This window comes from Pseudopipra pipra, chromosome W (assembly GCF_036250125.1).
Source record: "Pseudopipra pipra isolate bDixPip1 chromosome W, bDixPip1.hap1, whole genome shotgun sequence".
In the NCBI taxonomy this organism is placed as follows: Eukaryota; Metazoa; Chordata; class Aves; order Passeriformes; family Pipridae; genus Pseudopipra; species Pseudopipra pipra.
The window spans coordinates 14,173,006-14,193,015 of NC_087580.1; the positions used below are offsets into that span (position 1 = coordinate 14,173,006).

The 20,010-nt window shown below is 52.0% G+C and overlaps 2 protein-coding genes and 1 long non-coding RNA gene across 3 annotated transcripts; all 3 read left to right on the forward strand.

Moving 5' to 3' along the window:
• The first annotated feature begins 2,296 nt into the window (after positions 1-2,296).
• LOC135404861 (hydrocephalus-inducing protein homolog) lies at positions 2,297-5,492 on the forward strand. The gene is made up of 7 exons (XM_064639593.1): positions 2,297-2,306; positions 2,836-2,935; positions 3,128-3,296; positions 3,582-3,802; positions 4,131-4,185; positions 4,800-5,004; positions 5,372-5,492. The coding sequence occupies exons 1-7, from the start codon at positions 2,297-2,299 to the stop codon at positions 5,482-5,484; spliced, it is 873 nt and encodes a 290-aa protein (XP_064495663.1). The 3' UTR covers positions 5,485-5,492.
• On the forward strand, positions 5,492-12,322 carry LOC135406029 (hydrocephalus-inducing protein homolog). Its single transcript, XM_064640555.1, has 10 exons — positions 5,492-5,605; positions 6,187-6,338; positions 7,102-7,297; positions 7,788-7,896; positions 8,491-8,736; positions 9,051-9,196; positions 9,538-9,759; positions 10,905-11,065; positions 11,249-11,361; positions 11,949-12,322. Exons 2-10 carry the CDS (start codon positions 6,232-6,234, stop codon positions 11,960-11,962), a joined length of 1,314 nt encoding a protein of 437 aa, XP_064496625.1. The 5' UTR covers positions 5,492-5,605; positions 6,187-6,231; the 3' UTR covers positions 11,963-12,322.
• A 132-nt stretch (positions 12,323-12,454) lies between these two features.
• LOC135406188 (uncharacterized) lies at positions 12,455-13,886 on the forward strand. The gene is made up of 2 exons (XR_010426206.1): positions 12,455-12,771; positions 13,591-13,886. It is a non-coding gene; the product is annotated as an uncharacterized LOC135406188 (long non-coding RNA).
• Positions 13,887-20,010: the final 6,124 nt, after the last annotated feature.

A 20,010-nucleotide genomic window follows, 5' to 3' on the forward strand; every position in this document is an offset into this window, starting at 1 on the left:
GCCAATATGTGTGAGTCAGAGGGGAACCTACAGCAGGAATTACGTTTTCCTGAGATTCCATTGCATCCACAGTGCTGGAAAAAGTCTACCTAAAAATGTTGTCATTGTAGCTGTTGACATATTTCTGTTTTTAATGTCACTCTTCTTTTTTTTTTTTAATAACATTTGAAGTTAAGTTCTTGTCTCCATGGGAGCTCTGGAAGGCCAGGCTGATGGATGGTCTGGGATTTCTGTTTGCCTCTTTAGCCCTTTCACTCCAAATTCAGTTGCACACCTCAGGGAAGGGTCATTTGTTATCTTTCACATTTCCCTTGGGAACTGATGCTTTTGATTTCTTTCCCTCAGACTTTTGAGCTAACCCATGGTAGTCTGACGACTTTTCTAAAAGAGATAAGCGAAACTCTTTTGCAAACATCTTTTCCAAAGCCTTTCTCTATCCTCTGCAGGGAAGGCACCCCAAGAAAGAAGGGGAAAGAACCCTTGTGCCTGGTGTATTGTTGTTTTTCCAGGCACTTTTGAATTTAAATTGTGTGAAACACTCTTGAAATGGCCTGTGCATCGTCACGCTTCTGGGGTGCAGGCACCAGGTATAGGGGCAGCATCAAAGCCAGGCAAGGATGAGCACACAGACCGTGCCTCGTGCCCCTGACAGGGATCCTTTTTCTTCCCCTGCTTGTTAGACCATGGTCTTCCAGTGCCACCTCCTGCTGCCAGCACACGGTGCTTTCCTCGGTGTGTGGTGAGGGCAACAGTCTCCTCTGCAGCCTTTTCCCCTTCTCTGGACAGGTACAAGGCACAGAACTGCCCCGGCAACAGCGAAAAGTTAACCATCCTCAACGACTCCCCCATGGAGGCAGAGGTGCATTTCTCCTTTGAGAATGACAGCAAAGGAGAGACGTTCCTTTTGGACCCTCCCAGCATGAGGCTGCAGCCCAAAGAGAAGAAGGTAGGAGGTGAGCAGGTAGGGCAGGCACCGCAGAAGTGCCGTTCCTCCTGCTCACAGAGGGCTCTTTGTATTTCTGTTTGTGGGGACGGGTTCAGAAGCTGAGTGTTTGGGTGTACCCGACTTCTGCTGGCCTCCTGGAAGACAGTCTCGTCTACTGCATCAAGGACAACCCGGAGCCAGTGGTCTTCCAACTGTGCTGCCAAGGGGTGCAAGTGAAGCTGGGGGTCAGTCCCCAGGAGCTGCATTTCAACAAGCTGCTTCTGCACAGGTCAGTCATCCCACGGCTGAGGGCACTCCAAGGCTCGTGACAAAGAGAAGAGGTTTGACTCTGGTTCCAGAGGCTCAGATGGAGCTGCTTTGAGCCGCATTCAGTGGCCAGGCTGGTGTGACCACCCAGCACTGACGCTGAGTGTCTTCCTGTCTCTGCAGGACTGACACCCAGACCCTGGTCCTGAGAAACGACAGCCCACTGTCCATGGCATGGCATCTGAGTGGGCTGGACGACCTTGGAGATGACTTCTCTGCATCGCAAGGCAGGGGCATCGTTGGGCCCCGCACAGACTTTGAGGTGAAGCTGAATTTCAAGGCCGAGAAGATTGGCATCACAAATAAGATGATCCAACTAGAGGTGAGAGGGGCTTGGGCCTTCCTGGCAGAGCAGGGCAGAGCAAGCAGCCGTGTGCTTTTAGGGACAGAGTCAGGGAGAGCTGCACCTGACAGACACGGGGGTGCTGTGGCCCCAACTTCTGCCTCTGTGCTGGGTTGGCCGGGTGCCCAGGCTCTGCATCCGGAGCCTGTAGCACAGCCACCTTGCTGCTGTGCAGGCTTGAAGGCTGTTGTTTGGTTGTACAGACCAGCATTTGCTCTGCACCCTTTCTGGGATTTTGTTCCCTGTGGTTTAGAGGCTGCATTTCAGCAAACATGCGAGGTGATTGACGAGGAAGGTGCTAATTGTCAATGCCACCTGCTCTGGGACACCTCGCATTTCTTGTGGTTGTGTTTACAGCCCTGGCCCTCTCAAGGGTGCTTTAGCAGCACCATTCCCTGCTGTGGGAGTGCAGAATTGGGCTGATAAGGTTTCCTACTGCAGCGGAATCCCGCTGGGGCAGCCTGTGAGATGAACAGGTTAAGAAAACTTGGGAGTCCACAAACACTTGTCAAGCCAGGGAGGCCGTGGGGGAAGCAGCTGGCAGAGACAAGGACTTAGAGGCTGTCTTCCAAAAGAATGGTCTAAGCAGTGTTTGTTTCTTGCTGCCTCAGATTTCAGATACAGAAAACATCCTGGGCATTGTTCAGGCTGAAACCATCAAAGTCTCTGTGGAGGTCTACAATGTTAATCTGAGCATCAACATGCCTGAAGGTCAGTGGATGCCTCCCAGACAACACAGTCCAGATGCATTTTACTACCTTGGCAGGTGGGCAACCAAAGCCCTTGGGAGGGGATGGCATAGCAGGCAAGGGTGGCACAGATCCATAAAGCACAGACCTTGCAAGCTGCGTGAAGTAAAGCACTGTCAGGGCACCAACAGCCTTGAGTCTCTCCCTTCTGAACTTGGAAATGTGCAGCTTCATGTGCAGATTGCATTTGGTGCTTTGAAACAACAGTCATCTGAACAGGCAGTTGGCTCAGCAGAGCACATAAAGTAGCTGGATTTGTGCTTGGAAGCAAGGAAATGGAAACCAAGCTGCTTGGCTTCTACCCTGCAGATACTGGAGTGAGAAGAGAAAGGGCAGCCAAGTAGCTAGAGAACACTTCTGAGAAGGGACACTTGCTGAAGAGGGTTTTGTGCCATCCAAGAACTCCAACTGTGTAGCTTGTGAGCTGGTGTGCTCTGCAGCAGCTCACAAATATTCACCACTTCTTACCTCGCTCTGTGGGTTTTCTGCAGGTCCAGATGTCAGCTTGGAATTTGGAACCATTAATGTCCTGGATAATAAGCAGCAAGTCCTGAGTCTGCAGAACAAAGGCTTATATGACATTGAGTACAGGTGAGTCCAGCTGCCTGGTGCTGAGCTTTTCCTCAGGCTCCCAGGCCTGCGTTCCCCCTCTGTCCCTGGCTAGAACCTGTTCCCATGCTGCTCCCTTTTCTTTTTTTTCTGGTCCTGTGCAAAGTGCTGGCTGTGCTGGTGGCACCTGTGCTTTCAACTGCAGAGGTCTTCATTCTTTCCCTTTCTCCACAGTTTCAAGCTGACCACTGGAAGTGCCAAGAGGGGTGACTTGGAATCTCCCTTCACTGTCCGGCCGCAGAGGGCTGTGCTGAAAGCCTCCCAGCCACCTGTGAAAGTTGAGGTCCTCTTCCACCCCACGACTGAAGTGTTTCTCGAGAGCAAACCCATCCTGCTCTGCCAGGTGAGCTGCCTGGGCCTGGCTGTGTTAGCACAGTGTGTCTTGGGAGCATAAGCAGGAGAGGTGTCTTGTGCAAAGCAGGCTTTAGCTGGGGCATCCTCTCTCCTACACACACAAACAGAGACTTCCAAAACCATTTGGGAGGCTTCATAAGAGAGCTGGAAATCTGGCTCTGGAAGAGGCCTTTAAAAAGGGAGGGTGAGCTGCTGGAGACCTGGGCTGGGGTCAGGGGACAGGGTTAGAGGCTGGCCTCTGTGCTGTGTTTACCAGCCCCTCCTCTGGTTGCAGGTCATTGATCTCAAATCGGGTCAAGGAGGCGAGACCGTTGCCACCATCCCAGTGAGGGTGTTGGCGAGAGCTGTGTACAGCAAGTACAGCATCGAGCCTGCCTCGCCCATTGACTTTGGTGCCATGGTTAAGGGCACCAAGAAGAGACAGGTCTTAATTGTGGAGAACAAAGGCGCCCTTAACTTCAAATTCCTCATCCGCCAAGCACCTCCACTGCAAAGGTAAGAGAAGACCTGCCCCAGCCGTTCTGTCTGAGGAGGCACAACCACACAGCTGGTGTGTGACAGGCAGCCAGACCTGGGTTATTGTCCATTTGGATTGCTGGCTTGGGAAGAGGGAGGAAAACAACACCTCAGTATCCCCGTGTGTGGGACAAAGCTGGTGACAGAGCTGCTCTGTCCATGAGCTGCAGCAATGGGTGCTGCAGGCAGCTCTCCGGGGGCCATCAGGAGCAGGAAGGCTTTCCTGCATGGGGAGGAAGGCCAGCTTTAGCCTCAGACAAAGGCAGGGGAGCTCAGCATGACAGATGTATCTGCTTTCTCCTCTCAGTTCACAGCAAGAGGAATCTGCCCCCTCAGTCAGGGAAAGAAAATGCTCCACACAGGTGGGTGGCTCCTGCTCCTGCCCAGCGTGTGCTGCTGCAGGGGATGGGGGAGGATGCAGCTGTGCCCAGGCTGGGGGTAGGACAAGGTCTGTGGGATGGAGAGTCCATTATCTGCTCAGTTCCACTGACAGTCCCATGCTCTGGCTCTGACCTGCAGTTGTGGGGTCAAGAGAGGGGAGCAGGTCCTGTGTTTGGTGGCTGCTAGCCAGCACAGATCTGGGAACACCACAGGAGCAAACTGTCCCCATCTGAACTCCCAATCCATAGAGCACTGACAGCTCTGCTTTTTCTTCTTCCCAATCCCCTCCCTCTCTCCCGGCATTTCTCTCAGTCCTTTCTGCTCTCCTGTACCCCTGGAGGTTGAAGGATCCCAGCTACCACCTTCATTCTCTTCACCCCAACTCCTTTCTCTCTGCCACTCGGGACAGAAGTGCAGCTCCTCCTGGCTTGTTCATCTCATCCTGGGGCTGCCTTTGGGCCGTGGAGTCATTCTTTCCCTGCCCTGCCACTGGGTGCTTGGGCCCAGCTGGAGGCCAAGGCGTGGCATCCTCCTTGCTGGGGGTGTTCAGGGCACGGCTGTTGGGCATCAGCCTGTCCTGGCGCTCTTTCTGCAGGCTCAGCTCACTGCAGGCGTGTTCACGGTGTCCCCTTGCTCCGGCTCCGTCGGTCCTGGGAGCCAGCAGAAGATCACAGTGGATTGCAACACAGGAGCAGAGGGGAAATGCGAGGAGCAGCTGTACATTGACATCAGCAACAGAGACCCCAAGGACAATCCCCTCGGCATTCCCTTTACCCTGACTGCCAAGTCCTGCTTCCCAGGTACGTGCTGTCCACAGGTTGCCAGGGGTAGTCCTGCTGCTGATCAGCACCTAAACTTGCTACTTGGATAGAGAGGCACCCTGGTCCTGAAGTCCCACCTTAAAATCCTCAGAGGCTGCAGTCCTTTTCAAGTCCACCAGTGGGGAGAGGCTGGGAGGGATGTGTGGAAGCATAAAAGGAAAGCAATGCCCTTTAAGACTGAGGTTGACTGAGCTCCATCCTCACTGACTGAGATCTCTCATCCAAGGCTGGGTTTTGCAGTCACCTGGACAGAAAGGGCTTATCAAGCCTTCTGAGAGGCCAACTGGGTCCAGGTGAATTCAGCAGAGGTTCTCCAGCCTCAGCCCTTCCTCTGGTCTGTCTGCAGCGCTTGTTGAAGACGTCACGTCCATCTTTGAGCAGTACCCGATCCACAGCAACGTCAATCTCCACCAGACGTTACAGTCGGTGCAAGGCCAACGGTGTGTTCATCAGAGATGATAACAAATTCATCTTCACCAAAGTTCAGGTTGGGCAACGGGCCACGGCTCGCTTCAAGATCTCTAATGGCAGCAGTGTCCCATGTGACGTTGTGCTCTCCATCAAAGCCTTGCCTGGAGAGGTAAGAACAAGAGGCCAAGGTGAGCGCTGCTCTCTAAAGGCCATGTGAGAGCCTGCCTTGTTCTCCAGAGTCATTGCGTTCTCTGGCCCAGCTGGACCAGTCCAGCTCAGTGCAGGTCGAACTGCAGGGCAGAGCAGCAATGCCAGGGGGCACTTGCATGGAATTCCACATCTCTCAAGCAAATTTTGGCTCATGCTTCTGGGTCTTTGGTGGGAATCCTTCTGAACATCTCTCGAAAGCACACTCAGAGAGGGGCTGTTACAGACCGATGGGGCAGAGCTCAAAGCAGAGCATTTCCTGGCTTTTCCTTCTCCTGAAAGGCCAGTCCGGGGTTATTTGAGGGGTTTCTGTGCCATCCCAACCTCCCACATGTGCTGGGGTGGCTGCCCAGCCCTCAAAGCAAGCTTTTGCTCGCCTGGGTATTGGCGCAAGGTCAGCATCCCCTGGGATGGAGGGAGCCTGCCCAGGGAAGCATGAAGCAAGACAGGCTGTCTGGGGCTGTTCCCAGGGATGCATCTAGGAATGTACTGGGTCACATTGAAAGATGTGACACTAACACTGCACTGTGGGTTCCCCCCAAGCCTCGCAGCCTCATCAGCAACATCTTCAAGTTGGATCCTGTTGAGATGAGCATTCCTGGCTTATCCCACGCCTTTGCTACAGTGACCTTCACTCCAGAACAAAAGGAGGACTACCAGTGCACTTTCACAGCTTCCCTTGTTAGCCCAAAAAGGTAGTGACCCCGTGAAGTACTGGGGGGACCGTTCTGGTAGCTGCCTCTCCTCTTGGTGCCTCTAATGCTTTCAGTGCCCTTAGGCAGAGTACCTGGCATGAGATATCTAGGAGGCATTAAGCATTAGGCAGAGCAGAGCAGGAAAATGAGGAGGATACTTCAGGCTGTGTGAGGGACTCTGAAGAGAGAGCCTTAGGTAGCCAGCTGGAAGTTACTGACAAGTGCAACAGCTGAGCTGGGGCTTTCCAAGGACAAAGGCTCAGATGAAGCAGTTTCTGTGCCAGCAAGTCAAGATTTCCTCCTTATTTCTGTAAAAGGAAGTGATCCTGTGTGGTTTCCAGGCATACATTAAGCTATTTTTTCATCAGGGGAGTGACTGGAGCTCTTATCAAAGAGAAGCCCAGTTCCTCTCCCTGGTACCTGTGTACTGGGGCTCTGACCTGCCCTTCCCCAAGCCTTTAGTGGCTGAATTGGAACAGGGAAGTCAGCTTTCTGCCCTAACAAGCAATTCCTTCTTTAGGATCCTTGGAAATAATCTTTACTGACGGTGCTGTTGATTTGGTTTTCCCTTCTTGCTTTTGTACTGTTCTCATGGTGTGCTTTTGCTTGTTGCATGTCTCCTATCACTGCAGCCAGAGGATTTGCCACGTCTCATCTGGTGCCTCGTTATTTATCTGCTGTATGGCATGATTCAAATGAGGGAAATTATTTAGAACTGTTATTCTGGAAGGCTCTGGCTGAAATGGTTTCTGTGCCTCTCCAGCAGGTCTGTGAAGATGAAACCCCAAGAGCTGACCTTCACTGTCAGTGGAGAGGGGCACGTGCCTCAGGTGACAGTCGAGTGCCCGGGCCTTCGGAGTAAGAGAGGAACCCCTGTGCTGCGCTTCAGGAGGCTCCTGCTGGGGGATTCACAGACACTCCCCCTGGTCCTTTGTAACAATGGCATCATACCCACAAAGGTAAGGACCTGCTCGGGGAATGCTCTGGGCTGGGAACAAGTGCTTGTCCTGTGGAGGAAAGGTCCCAAAAACTGTGATTTTCTGTCCAGTCTTTCCTCATCAGTTGAACACAAGACAAGAAAGGTGGTGGGGTGTTTTTCCCCCATCTCCCAGCTCACATTTTGTTCTCATGTGGGTGTGGGTGACGTCCCAGTTCCATGAGATTGCATTTGATACTGGTTGACTCCATTTTAATTAAACTTAGTTGTGGTTTCGTTACATTCTGCTTGTGACTGACTGTCCTGTTTGGCTCTATGGCAGTTCTATCCATATGCTTCTGAACAACCTTTTTTCCCTGTGTGACTTCACGTAACCTTTGTGCTGGGTGCTGTGTTTGAGGTGGGGAGGTGGTCTGGGTTCCCCGTGCTGGACCAGCGGCCGTACGGGCTCAACCTCCGTGCCAGCCTCTCCTCACACCAATGTCATTGTGCTCCGTGTTCCCTTTTCTCAGTTTACAGTTCATATCATGGATGACCAGGGAGTTTTCTTCCTGAAAAGCACGCAGTCCGCACTCCGTGCCTTCCACACTGCAGACATGGAAAAGGACTCCACTGGAAAAGGTAAATTCATTAACTGTGCAGCGTGATCATTCACAGAGGGAAAAGGTGTGCCCTGTTCTTGGCTTGTCTAAGCAGCAGCCACATGTTGGACATAGTTTCTTTCCTTGGTCTCTCTGTCCCCCGAGCTTTTCTTGTGGACTCCTTGCAGGGTTTCCTCCTAGCAAGTTGTAGGAAGTTTTTCTGTTCTTCGAGACACGGTGGGTTGAACTGTGGGGGACTATCACCACCTCAGTGGACTGGCTGAGGTCTTTGCTGCGTGTGGGAAGGTACCAGCCTGAAGGGAGGCAGCCCTTGAGCACACAAGCCAGCCAGCAGAAGCCAAAACCGCTCCTTGGCTCAGCCTTCTGTATGGCAGGAGCTGGCTGGAAGCAGGTGGAATGAGGGCTGGGCGTTAACCTGAGGTTGAGCCGCTTAAGTGGTGATATGTGTGATGGTGGCATAGTCTTGTGAACACAGGAAGAGGGTCTGGAACCACTAGTGAGAGAACCTGTGCTTAGAAGCAACTGATTCCAACCTCTTATTCCTCGTATACCCCAGGGAAATATTTCCTCTGTACAGCTCTATCACTTAACTCTGATTCCCATTGCCGTGCAGCCAAGAAGCCTTACCTGCTCCTGGAACACGGGCAATCAGCAGAGTTTGACGTGTTTTTCAAACCCACCCTGGCCCAACGTCTGAAAGGGAAGATCCGTGTGCCAGTGTCAGGCAACAGTGAGATCGACATAGAGCTGGTGGGTGAAGGCCACAATGATGACTTCACCCTTGATAACCTCCCTGGACTAGCAGAAGACAGCCAGGAGAGCAATGCTGAGGGCAATCTGGAGGACGACATCATTGAGGGTAAGAGAGGAGAGGCTGCCAAGGTAGAGCGAGGAAGAGGAAAATGTCTGGTCATGCGTGTCCTCTCTCTAGCCAGGGCTGGGCTGTCACCCACTGGACTTGGGGGCCTGTGAGCTTGCCAGCCATGCACACAGAGCAGTGTGTGCTGTGCTGCTTGTCGCTGGGCACAGGCACAGCCACGGGCTTGGGGACCTCCCAGAGGGAGGGAGGGAGGCTTGGAGGAAGGAAGAGCTGAACATACACGTGTGTCTGAAAGTGAGGGGGGCGGATGGACCTCACTGCATGCTGAGGTCTCTTGCTCTTCTTCTTCACAGCTGTCAGAGCGAATCACATAAAGTTTGGGGAGTGTGCAGTCGGGGAGCTCTACGACAAGACCTTCACAGTCACCAACCGCAGCAAGGAGGAGGTGATGCGGTTTGAGTGGCTGCTGGCAGATGCCCCGTTCCAGTTCTCCCCCAAGGTGAGCTGGGACAGCCCTGCCTTTCTCAGTTGCTCATGCCCTTTCCTGGTGTTCCTGGGAGCTGGCAGGGAGTCACCACATACCAGTGAGAGCCCGTTCCAGTGCCATGCAGGAGATGCAATCCCTGTCTTTGCTGGGGCAGGGCTGTCAGCCCAGCAGAAAAGGCTCCGCGTTCTGGGAGGTGGCACCTTCTGTTCATATTTTGCTCTGTCAAATCTCACATAAATCCTCACTGAGTTGCTGATTCCCAGCACAGCTGCTCGCCATATCAGTCCCTTTTGCTGTCAGTGCTGCCCTTGCCAGTGATTCCAGTTTGGTCTTGACTTTCTGGTTCTCCCTAGGTGGGACACCTCCAGCCTGGCTGTGCCAAGAATATCAGAGTGACCTTGAAATCCAAGGTCCCGGTCACCATCAAAAGGCACTCTGTGAACTGTATGGTGGACAAGATCAAATACCAGCTGCCACCAGAGGAGGTTTGCGACTGGGACGACAGAATGCGCAGTGAGAAGTGGGAGGATACCACCGAGAGACTCCCGGGAGCCCGCTGGCCTTTGAAGCGGAGGGTAAGAAGCACAGCAGCAAAAGCTCACCGAGCTGCTGCAAAAGGACCTGCCGACAGCAGCAGAGCACCAGCGCTGCTGGCAGAGCAGCTCCTGCCTCCCCTGGGCATTGGCTCCAGCCGGGAGGTTCACCAGCAGTGCCTTTTGGGGAGAGGCGGATGCGCAGTGAGCGGGTGGGCTCACACCACAGGGGGAAGCCTTTGGGCAAGAGACCTTTATCCACACGCAAACTGCCGGTCTGTGCCACGAGCCGAGTGTTGCAGCCCGTGTTGAGTGGGAGGTCACGTTTGATTTTATCCCATTTGACAGTTTCTTCATCTGATTTGGTGCCTTGTCACCCACAAGGAGTTAATTCCACTGCATTCTGTCTCTTGTTCCGAAGGGGAGAGCAGCACAAGTGCTCTTGTGCGTACACCAGTGAGCTCTGAGCTCTGCCTACACCGACACCAGAGATTTTGGTTGTGGCCTCTGTATTGTGGGGGATATCTCATTATGGAGCAGCCCAGGCCCTGTGTGATAGTACGCAGGAGTCTGGAGAAGCATCATCTCCAGAAAGTCTTGCTTTTTCTATCATTATTGCCAAGCACACTTATCTTGGTGAAGGTTCTTTCTGAGTTTCTGAATCATTGTGAGTCCTGTAAACCCAACTTCCCCATCAGGGCATCAGCAGTTGGAGACTTTCCCAGGGAGATCATTCACATCCCAAAATGCCCACAGCCAGCTCCCACCCCACATGTGCCATCTGGAGAGCACTTTCTCCTAAGACAAGAAGGAAAAAGTTCTTTCTAGGACTAGTCAGTCTTGGGCTTCTCCATCCACAGGGCTCCAGCAGGGGAACTTAATCCTAATGTCGAGACCTGCTGGATTTATAGGGGACCAGGGAAAAGGTCAGAGGCTCTCCAGGGTTGAAGCACAGGGACTGACAGCTGACCATAGTCCCCTGGGGTGTATTAATAGCTGTGGTGGTGACTGCTTTGATCAGTGGGTAGAAACCAATACCGTAGTACACCAGTCCAATTTTGTCATCTTTCCAGGCAAAGAAACCTGAATGTCCTTTCTATGCGGCCAAGTTTGGAGGCCCAAAGGTTTCCCTGCTCAGCCTGGCTTTCTGGGCTCTGCTCAGTGATTCTTCCCTCCTCTGCCTGCAGGTGGTCAAGGCAGTCCCGGAACCACCTCACACCATCGTGGAGAGGAGCAGCCACGAGGTCGAGCTTGTCCTCAGTGCTCAGGTTGACTACGCCGAGTTCAAACTGGACACGGTCGAGGTTCAGCTGAAGCAGACTGAGCTCTTCCAGACAGAGATAAGCACGTGAGTGCTGGGCACCGTGTTGACCCTTTCCTCCTAAACTTGCAGACTTTGAAATACTTTGTTTGGGCCACCCAGGGCAGCAATTCTGAACGTGGCAGAGTTTCCTGGGGAAGGTGGTACCAGGAGCCCAGCAGATAGTGTTACTTTAGTACTTGCTTTTTATTCCTCCTCCTTGTTTTTCAGTTTCTGGATGTCCAATACAGGGAATGTAGCCCTGAAATACTGCTGGGAGGAGAATCTGGAGGAGGAAATACCATCAAAGAGTTCTGGGAGGCCGTTCTCGTCCACTCAGACACGTAAGTGTTTGGCTCTGGGTGGTGCCTGGGCCATTTCAGTTGGTAGCTGAGGGCCTGGGGAGAAGACCCTGCCACTTCACCCCAAAACATTAATTGCTTTTTCATCCCTGTCCACTTCCCAGCTGCAGCTGGGGAGTTTTCTCCTTCCCCCCTGTCTGCCTTTTAGCCCCTCCTGTTCTTGCTCTGCCACTTGTGCTCTGCACAGGAGCTGAGCTGGGCTCCAGGGACAGCCATGTGCTGGGTCAGGACTAGGAAGGGGGACATCAGGGCCCCTCTTTGGGAAGTCTCTGAGACTGGGAAAAACCAGGGTGGAACAAGTGAGCTGCCCTGCAGCCGCTGTCTGGATGCAGTTCCCCACTCCAGGGCAAATGCAAAGTCACTGTCTAAAACCAAGCCTCCTGCCCCGGCACGGGAGTGTGTGCTGCAGGTGGAGACCCTGCTCCCAGCTGCTCTGTCTCCTGCTGAAAGTACTTGGCCAGAGGCACTCCAAGTGCATCCCAGCTCTCTTCTATCCACCTGCAGCAGGAGGCAGATTTGTTGGGAACAAAGGATTTTGTCTTTGAAAGATGTCGTCTTTCCTCCTGCAGGTGATTTCTTGTAGCAATGAACTTGCCATATGCTGTATGGAAAAAGTCCTGTCAGAGATGGGCTGGTGAGGAAAACAGCTCTAACCCTATGGAAACAGAAGCTTTTACTGTAGTTTAAACATGTCTCAACATGTTTGTGTATTTTCTGCAGTGTCACTGTCTCCCTCTTCCCAACACCCCCCTGTGAAGCTATTGTCTCCCATACAAGGTGTCCTGAGGTGTCCCATTGGTCCCCTGTTAACCCCTTCCTATTGGCTGTTAACCCCTTACCTGATGGTTTCTTTTGTGTTACCCTGAACTTGTGATTGGTCCCCTTTGACCCTCCTAAAAGCCTTATAAACCCCACAATAAACTTCCTCTTTCCTCCGTCCCTCCCAGGTGGTCTGTGTGTGCTCCTTGCGGGGTCACCGGGCCATGTGCAGGGGTGGGAGGAACGGCATACACCTCACAGGTAATGGGGCAAGCAGCATAAGGCCTGGAGGTTTCCCCCAATATCCCCAATCCGCCGTAATTTCTTGTCCTCTACTGCTAAGGATCTCTGGGAAAGGAATCGTGCAAGGCTGGTGCAGCAGGCATTGCTGCTCGAGTCAACTCAGCCCCAGCCAACTCAGCCCCACCCAAGTCTGCGCCTTTCAAAGCAGCTGTGCCGCTCTTCGAAGGGCCTTAGCTCCTCCCCGGAATTCTTTCCAATTCCCATCAAGGACCCACCGCTGTTCTCCATCGAGCCCCACTGCGGTACCATCCCTGCTGGCCAGAATCAGATTTTCCATGTGAAATTCTTCCCGACGCGTGTGGGGGAATTTAAGGCCGAAATGCTGTGCAGGTAGGAAATGTCCATGTGCTTTCCAATCCATGCTCCTGGTGGGTATCACAGGACGGGCCATTGGGTGCACCCTCCCTGCTCAAGCAGGGTCATCCCAGAGCACATGGCACAGGATTGTGTCCAGAGGGTTCTGGAATACCTGCAGTGAGGGAGACTCCACACCCTCTCTGGACAACCTGTCACCTGCACAGGAAAGAAGTTCTTCCCCATGTTCAGGTGGAAGGTGTTTTGCATCAGGTTCTGCCCATTGCCTCTTGTCCTGTTGATGGGCAGCACCAAGCAGAGCCTCTGACACCCTCCCTTCAGTCCCTCTGACTGGGGTGGGTGAGCGTGCAGCCCTGGCGACAGCCAGCCCCAGAGAGGCAGCAGGAACACACAGCATACAGGAGCACAGAGAGATGATCATCTGGCCAAGGCCAGATGTCTGTGGAGATGTCTATGGATCTGTGTGGAGACAATGGGAAAAGACACTGTATGAAACACTAAGCTCCTGCCCGGCTTCAAAATCTGGAATGGGAGATCCAGAACGGCTGTCAAGGGGCCAGCCAGTCCCTAGCTATGCTTCCTTATGGGGCAAGCACAGCCTCCTTCTCTACCTGGAACCCCGTGTGCTGCAGTTGGTCCCCAGGCCCATAACTGGTTGTGATTCTGCTCTTCCACCTCTGCTGCCTCCATGGCAGGCAGTGCAGTTCTGTTTCATTTGCTGCTCGCTGCTTGCCTGGAGAGAGGATGTGACACTGTGTGCTCTGTGAGGAGACAGGCGAGCGGCTGGCTGGCTGGAAATGTTCATCTGGCTAATACCAGTCCCTTTCTTCCTAGACTTCTTAACCTGAAGCCATCTCAGAAGAGTCCACGGGTGTTTGTGATGGGGAAAGGCTGTTTGCCGAAGGCTGATCTGAAATGCTCTACATCACCGCAAAAAGGTGAAACCCAGAGCAGCAAACCCAAGAAGAAGGTGCAGCGGTCAGCAAAACCAGAGTGACACCATTTGTGTCATGGCTTCTCCTGCTCGTGGTTTCCCAGCCTTCAGCAGAGACCTCCCCAGCTACTCTTCAAGCCCCAACACCCATCTCTACCTCATCTGTGTACTACCTAATAAACTGTGTCTCAACGCACGAGTTTTCTCACTGTTACTCTTCCAGTTCTCTCCCACCTCCCCGGGAGGGGAGTGAGCAGGTGTCCGTGTGGTGCTTGTTTGGGAGCTGGGGCTCAGCCATCTCCAGGAAAGCAGCTGTGATCAGACATCACCCCCATTGCTCCACAGGCTGCTCTGCTCTCTTAGGAATTCCCATTCCTTGGCCTTTGTGTCATGGGTGGGGTAGTGAAGTGTCCCTTTGGTCACACCAGGAACTCTGCACGACTAATGTGGGAGCAGCACTGACTGTACCAAGAACTCCAGTTGCTTGGCTAAAGGCTGGGGTGAGCATCTGCAGCTGCTGCAGAACCAGGCATTCCATCAGCAAATGTGCAGGTGACACCAAGCTGGGGGTGTGCTGATGTGCTGGAAGGCAGGAGGGCTCTGCAGAGGGACCTGGCCAAGCTGGATCCATGGGCTGATTGCAAGGGGATGAGGGTCAAGCAGGCCAAGGGCCGGGTCCTGCCCTTTGGCCACAAGAAGCCCCGTCAGCCCCCCGGGCTGGGGCCAGAGTGGCTGGAGAGCAGGCAGGCAGAAAGGGAGCTGGGAGTGGGGATGGACAGGAAGCTGAAGAGGAGGCAGAGTGTGGCCAGGTGGCCAAGAGGGCCACTGGATGGTGGCCTGGCTGAGGAAGAGTGTGGCAGCAGGAGCAGGGAAGGGATTGTTGGGCTGGACTGAGCGCTGGTGAGGCCACCCCTGGAGTGCTGTGTCCAGCTCTGGGCCCCTGAGTTGAGGAAGGCCCTGGAGGGGCTGGAGCAGGAGCAGAGAAGAGCAGCGAGGCTGGGGAAGGGAGTGGAGCACAAGTGGTGTGAGGAGAGGCTGGGAGTGACTGAGATCATTCTGGGAGTGACTGGAACCATAGCAGGGGTGAAGGGGAGCAACTGGAACCATGATGGGGGCAACTGGGATCCTACTGGGAGCAGTTGGGCCCCTACTGGGGTCATACTGGGGTCATACTGGGAGTGACTGCAATAATACTGGGAGTGTGTGAGAGGGACTGCAGCCATACTGGGGATGAGTGGGATCAAACTGGCTTCCTACTGGACGTGTCTGGAAGTTACTGGGATCATACTGGGGGTGACTGGACTCATACTGGGATCATACTGGGAGCAACTGGGACCATGCGGAGGGCAAATGGCATCCTCCAGGGAGTGACTGGGAGTGACTGGGGCCATACTGGACTCAGATGGGGAGTCCCTGAGAGTGAAAGGAGCCATCCTGGGGGTGGCTGGGAGCAACTGGGACCACCTTGGAGGCAACTGGGATTCAGCACCATACTGGAATCATAGCGGGAGCGACTGTAAGTGACCAGGATCAAACTGGGAGTGACTGGAACTATGCAGGGGGGAACTGGGAGCCAGTGGGGCCATGCTGGAAGGCAACTGGGAACATCCTTGGAGCAACTGGGATCATGCTGGAAGCAACTGGGAGTAACTGGGAGTGACAGGGTGCATGCTGGGGGCAACTGGCATAAACTGGGAGTGACTGGGAGTGACTGGGATCATCCTGATGGAAACTGGAACCATCCTGGGGCAAGTGGAAGTAACTGGGTGCAGTGGGTTTCTGTGGCTGGGTTTTGGTAGCGGGGGGGCTACAGGGGTGGCTTCTGTTAGAAGCTGCCAGAAGCTTCCCCTGTCCCATGGAGCCAATGCCAGTGGCTCCAGGATGGAATTCCTGCCGCTGGCCAAGGCTGAGCCAGTCAGGAGTGACAGCAACGCCTCTGGGATAACATATTTAAGAAAAAGAAGGAATTCCAGCCAGGGAAGAGCGAAGTGAGACCATGGGAATAACAACGTAGACCCCAAGGTCAGCGCAGAAGGAGGGGCAGGAGGTGCTCCAGGCACTGGAGCTGAGGCCCTGCAGCCTGTGGGGCAGAGCAGGGTGGGGCAGCTGTGCCCCTGCAGCCCCTGGGGGAGCATCGGGGTGCAGAGACCCCCCTGCAGCCCCTGGGGGAGCATCGGGGTGCAGAGACCCCCCTGCAGACTGGGATGGACTGGGAGCCCTTAGGAGGGAACTGAGAGCCCTTAGGGAGGGACTGGGACAAAGTGGGAGCCCTTTGGAGAGGACTGGGATGAAGTGGGAAAGGTCCGCGAGCCCTTAGGAAGCCACCGTGGCCCTCCCGTCATTTGCGTAGCGCTGAGGGCAGGGTTCTTGCGCCATTTGCGTATCTTTACGCAACTGACTTAACTCCCTTATTGCCATTATCGGCGCCCTCTTTACGCTGTTTGCGTAGCGACGCGGGCATTGCCGGCCCCTGTTACGCAGTTTGCGTAGCGCCGCTCCATTGCCGCCGGCGTCGCCGCCTTACGCCGTTTGCGTATCCCTGCGCCGTTTGCGCAGCGCGGCGGGGGCGGGCCCGTGTCCCCGCCTGCTGATGTTTATTTATCAGTGTCCAGGCGCTCGACCCCTCAGCCCCTCACACACCCACGGGCCCCACGGCAGCGCGGGGGAGGATCTCGGGGGTGTCCAAAAGCTCCTCCAAAAGTCAGTTTATGGCTTTGCAGAGGGCTCTCGGGAGTCACCGAGGGGCTGAATGTAAAGAGTGAAAAATTAAATCTTTAGGGGGAAAAAAAATATAACAATAGCATGTCTGTGTTCCCGAGGAGCCGTGGGTGTTTTTAGGCAGCTGCCTGCAGAGGCCATCGCCGTTTCGTGAGGTGGCATTAATGCAGCGGGAGGAGACTTGTTCTGCTGTTCACAGAAATTCGGATTTTAAGGTTTTTCTCCTTGGTTTGAAGCTTCTTCATTCTTCCTTCGCTCTCTTTCAGAGCAAAGGTTTTAATTTTTAAACTTAAGAGGAAAAAAGTATTAACAACAAGTGAGGAAAACTAGGGGGAAAAGGGAAAAGTTCTTCTGAAAGGATTACAATGTGCAAGCAGAATCAGTTCTCTCTCCAGGAGACAAAAAATATTAGAGGTGTAAATTGGCTCCAAAAATGCCCCCAGGGGCATAGGGAGGATAATCAGGATGACATCCTGGCTGAGCACTCAGCATCCGGGGCATGGCCCAGGTGTGCAGGGGAAATGCAGCTCATCAGGCTTGTGTTAAATAGAGAATTTGTTTCTGGTATGAAAAGATGCCTGACTGGTCTCTGCACACACCAAACCAGCCCTTTGTGACTTGCATGGGCCGACTTGACTTCCAGGTTTTGAGACACTAGTTTTGATCTAAAAGCCCAGCCTAATGCTAGTGCTGCAGAACTGTTTGTTTGATGCAAGGAGAAAACAGGGATTGTGGCAGGAGCGAGGTCAGGCAGATCCCCTTAGGTGCAAAACTCCTGGAGCGAGCTGCAGCATTTCTGTTAAGGGCCTTCTGTGTTGGAGTTGACTTCTTCCACTCCGGGACCTTTCACTTGCAAAGTACATTATGGGGCTCCTTTGTTTAACAAGTCTCTGGGAGCTGTGAGAGAGAGAATTAATGCTGGCATTTGGAAAGACAAGGGATAATGCTGCATTGGATTTGGGTTTCATGTCATTATTTTCTGGTTCTGGAGTCAGAAAAAGCTGCTCATTTATTTTTCATGCAGCTGTACTGTTTTTTCCTGACTTCTTGAGGAGGCAGAGCTGATGAAATCGTGCTGTAGGAGGCCTGAAGCTTTTGATCTGATGTTCAGCTTCAACAAATTTCACTTCTGGAGTTTCTGCACTTTGGGGGAGGCTGCAGGTTATAGAAATGAATTAGTGCATCTGCTAAAGGAAGAGGAGTATTAGTCATATTTAAAACCAAGACTAAGTCAGAGTCCTCCACATTGGCTGCAGCTGAATTTTGCAAGGTTTCTGATCTCCTCGCTCTGGCTGTGAGGGTGTTTCCTTTTCAAGCCTGTCACCTGCAAAGACTTCTCTGAGACAGTGATTTCTTCATGTCAGAAAAGCAATGTAGAGAAACCTCTTTGCTACCCCAAGATCATTATTTTCTTGATTGCCCTCTTGTACTCTGCTGAGGTTCCATTACACCTGCAGGTCAAATGTAACCTGACTGCAGCACTGATCACAGAGAGCAATAAATATAGTACAGAGCTTTAGTGTGAACTTCATGCCCATCCTTGGTTTGTTTGTGTAAGACTGTGTATTATACAGAGAATATAAAGCATAAAATAGTTTTCATATATAAAAATTACTTTTCCAGCACATACTAATGTGCCTTTCATAACCTCCTAATCAGGTTATGTTTTCTCCTAAACTTAATTCCTCTTTATGACCAAGAGTTGAGTCGACTTCAGCCTCATTTTTGGTTCCAATTTTCATTCTGTTCAGTGTGTGTGTATATATATGTATACACAAGAAGATAGTCCTTTATTAATCTTTTGAGCAGAACACTTTTCATTCGCGCAGCAAAAGTCCTGTCTCTGAATGTTCATTATCAGCACCTGATGTGCTGCCTGGAGCACAATATCCTAATAATTGGAGTTAAAGGGAAAAAAAAAAAGGGCCATTTATTAAAGTTACAGTGTTTCATTTCTGTGCATGTTCTGATTCAAAATTATTCAAGCATTTGACTGCTCCTACACACAGAAACTTATGTCTCCCATGCATTTTTGCACCCCAAAGTGTTCTCTGGTTTCCTTTGTCTCCCACACTACGTTAGAGTATTCAAATGCACTGTGCAGTACCAGTAGCCTGTGGCACATTACAAGAAAATTTGAGACAGTTTCTCAGTTAAATGCATTTTATTTTGACCTATTGCCTTTCACTTGAGTCTAACATTTGGTCTCTTCATAGCCAATATTCTGTTTTATGGAAAGGTTTTAAAGTTTTCCTGAAGGAGATGAGTAAAAGGTGAAGTACCCAAGACAACCTAAATTTATATTATTCCTTTTGCCATTATTATTAAAAATAGGAAAGAAGAAGTAGTGTTGGGGAAAATATAGGGAATGCTGATGCAATTATACCTACATGTGCAAAGCTACGTGCTTGCTTTTACTCTTGAAATTTAGACCTCTGCTTTCCTTCTACAGACTGGGACAGTTCATTTCAGTTGCATTTTGCAACTACTGACATACATGTTCATTCCTAAATTCACTTCATATGCTTCCAAATCCTTAGGACAACATTCAGTTTAGGCACACCAAGAAAAACCTGGAGTGATTCCACCGACCTAAATGTAATTACTCAGTGCTGAATTAAAGGCACAGGTGTGTAACTTCAGACCCATGTGTTTGGAGTAACAAGGAGAGATCAAAATCTCAGCTTTTGTCATTAAATTCAATGTTTCTAGACCTTAATCCAAGACACATTTGTAGAGAGAAGTGATAGCTTCTTTTTAGAGGCATTATTATTATTAAACACTATTTTCTTGGACTGCTCACATTTTCTCCCAGCTCACTGTCTAACACTAATCTGTGACTAAATATTAAAAAAAAAGTGAGCTGTGAATGGTTTTAAGCTGAGACAAGATTGTCACTGTTAATGGCTTGGTCAGAGAGAGTATTTGTTTCAGCATGTAAATCTCTTTCCTGCAATGCTTAAAGCTGCTGATTCTGGAGTTTAGGAGGCCAGCGTGTCCAGAGCTGCTCTAGTCCCTGGGCTGATGAGCTCTCCCAGCTGGGTAAAGCTCTGTCAGGAGCCAGTTTGTAGTGAAAGGACTGCAGGCAGAAAATATAAAAGCTCATAGGAAACATGAGCCTGACTCAGGAGCTATTTCTGTTCAGGTGACATTCTAATCCAAGCGTGTGGTGAATCACTACAGCAAAAATTGATTGGACCCCATATCAAACGAGTATTGACAAATATGAAGAAGTTTGTTTTGAGTTAGTAATATAAGGGGTCTTTTATATATATGGTGCATTACAACGGGGGGATTCAGGGCTTTGTCAGACTGTCTATAAAAATTAAAAAAATACATGTTTGTATAAAAATCTCCGTTCTATACTTGTGGCTTTGAAGGCCTGGGCTGTTTTTCTTTTCCTTCTGGAGTAGCTCCGATTCATCTCGTTCGATTGCAGTGAATCCATCCCGTTCCCGAGGCCAATGGGAGGAGCGAGCGGGCGGCCATGTTGTGCGGGGGGCGGGGAGGAAGGAGCCGAGATGGCGGCGCTCCCTCACACGCACGGCACAGGATGGCCGGGGAGCAGCGGCAGCTCCCGCACGGCTCCCGGGCGTGCTCGG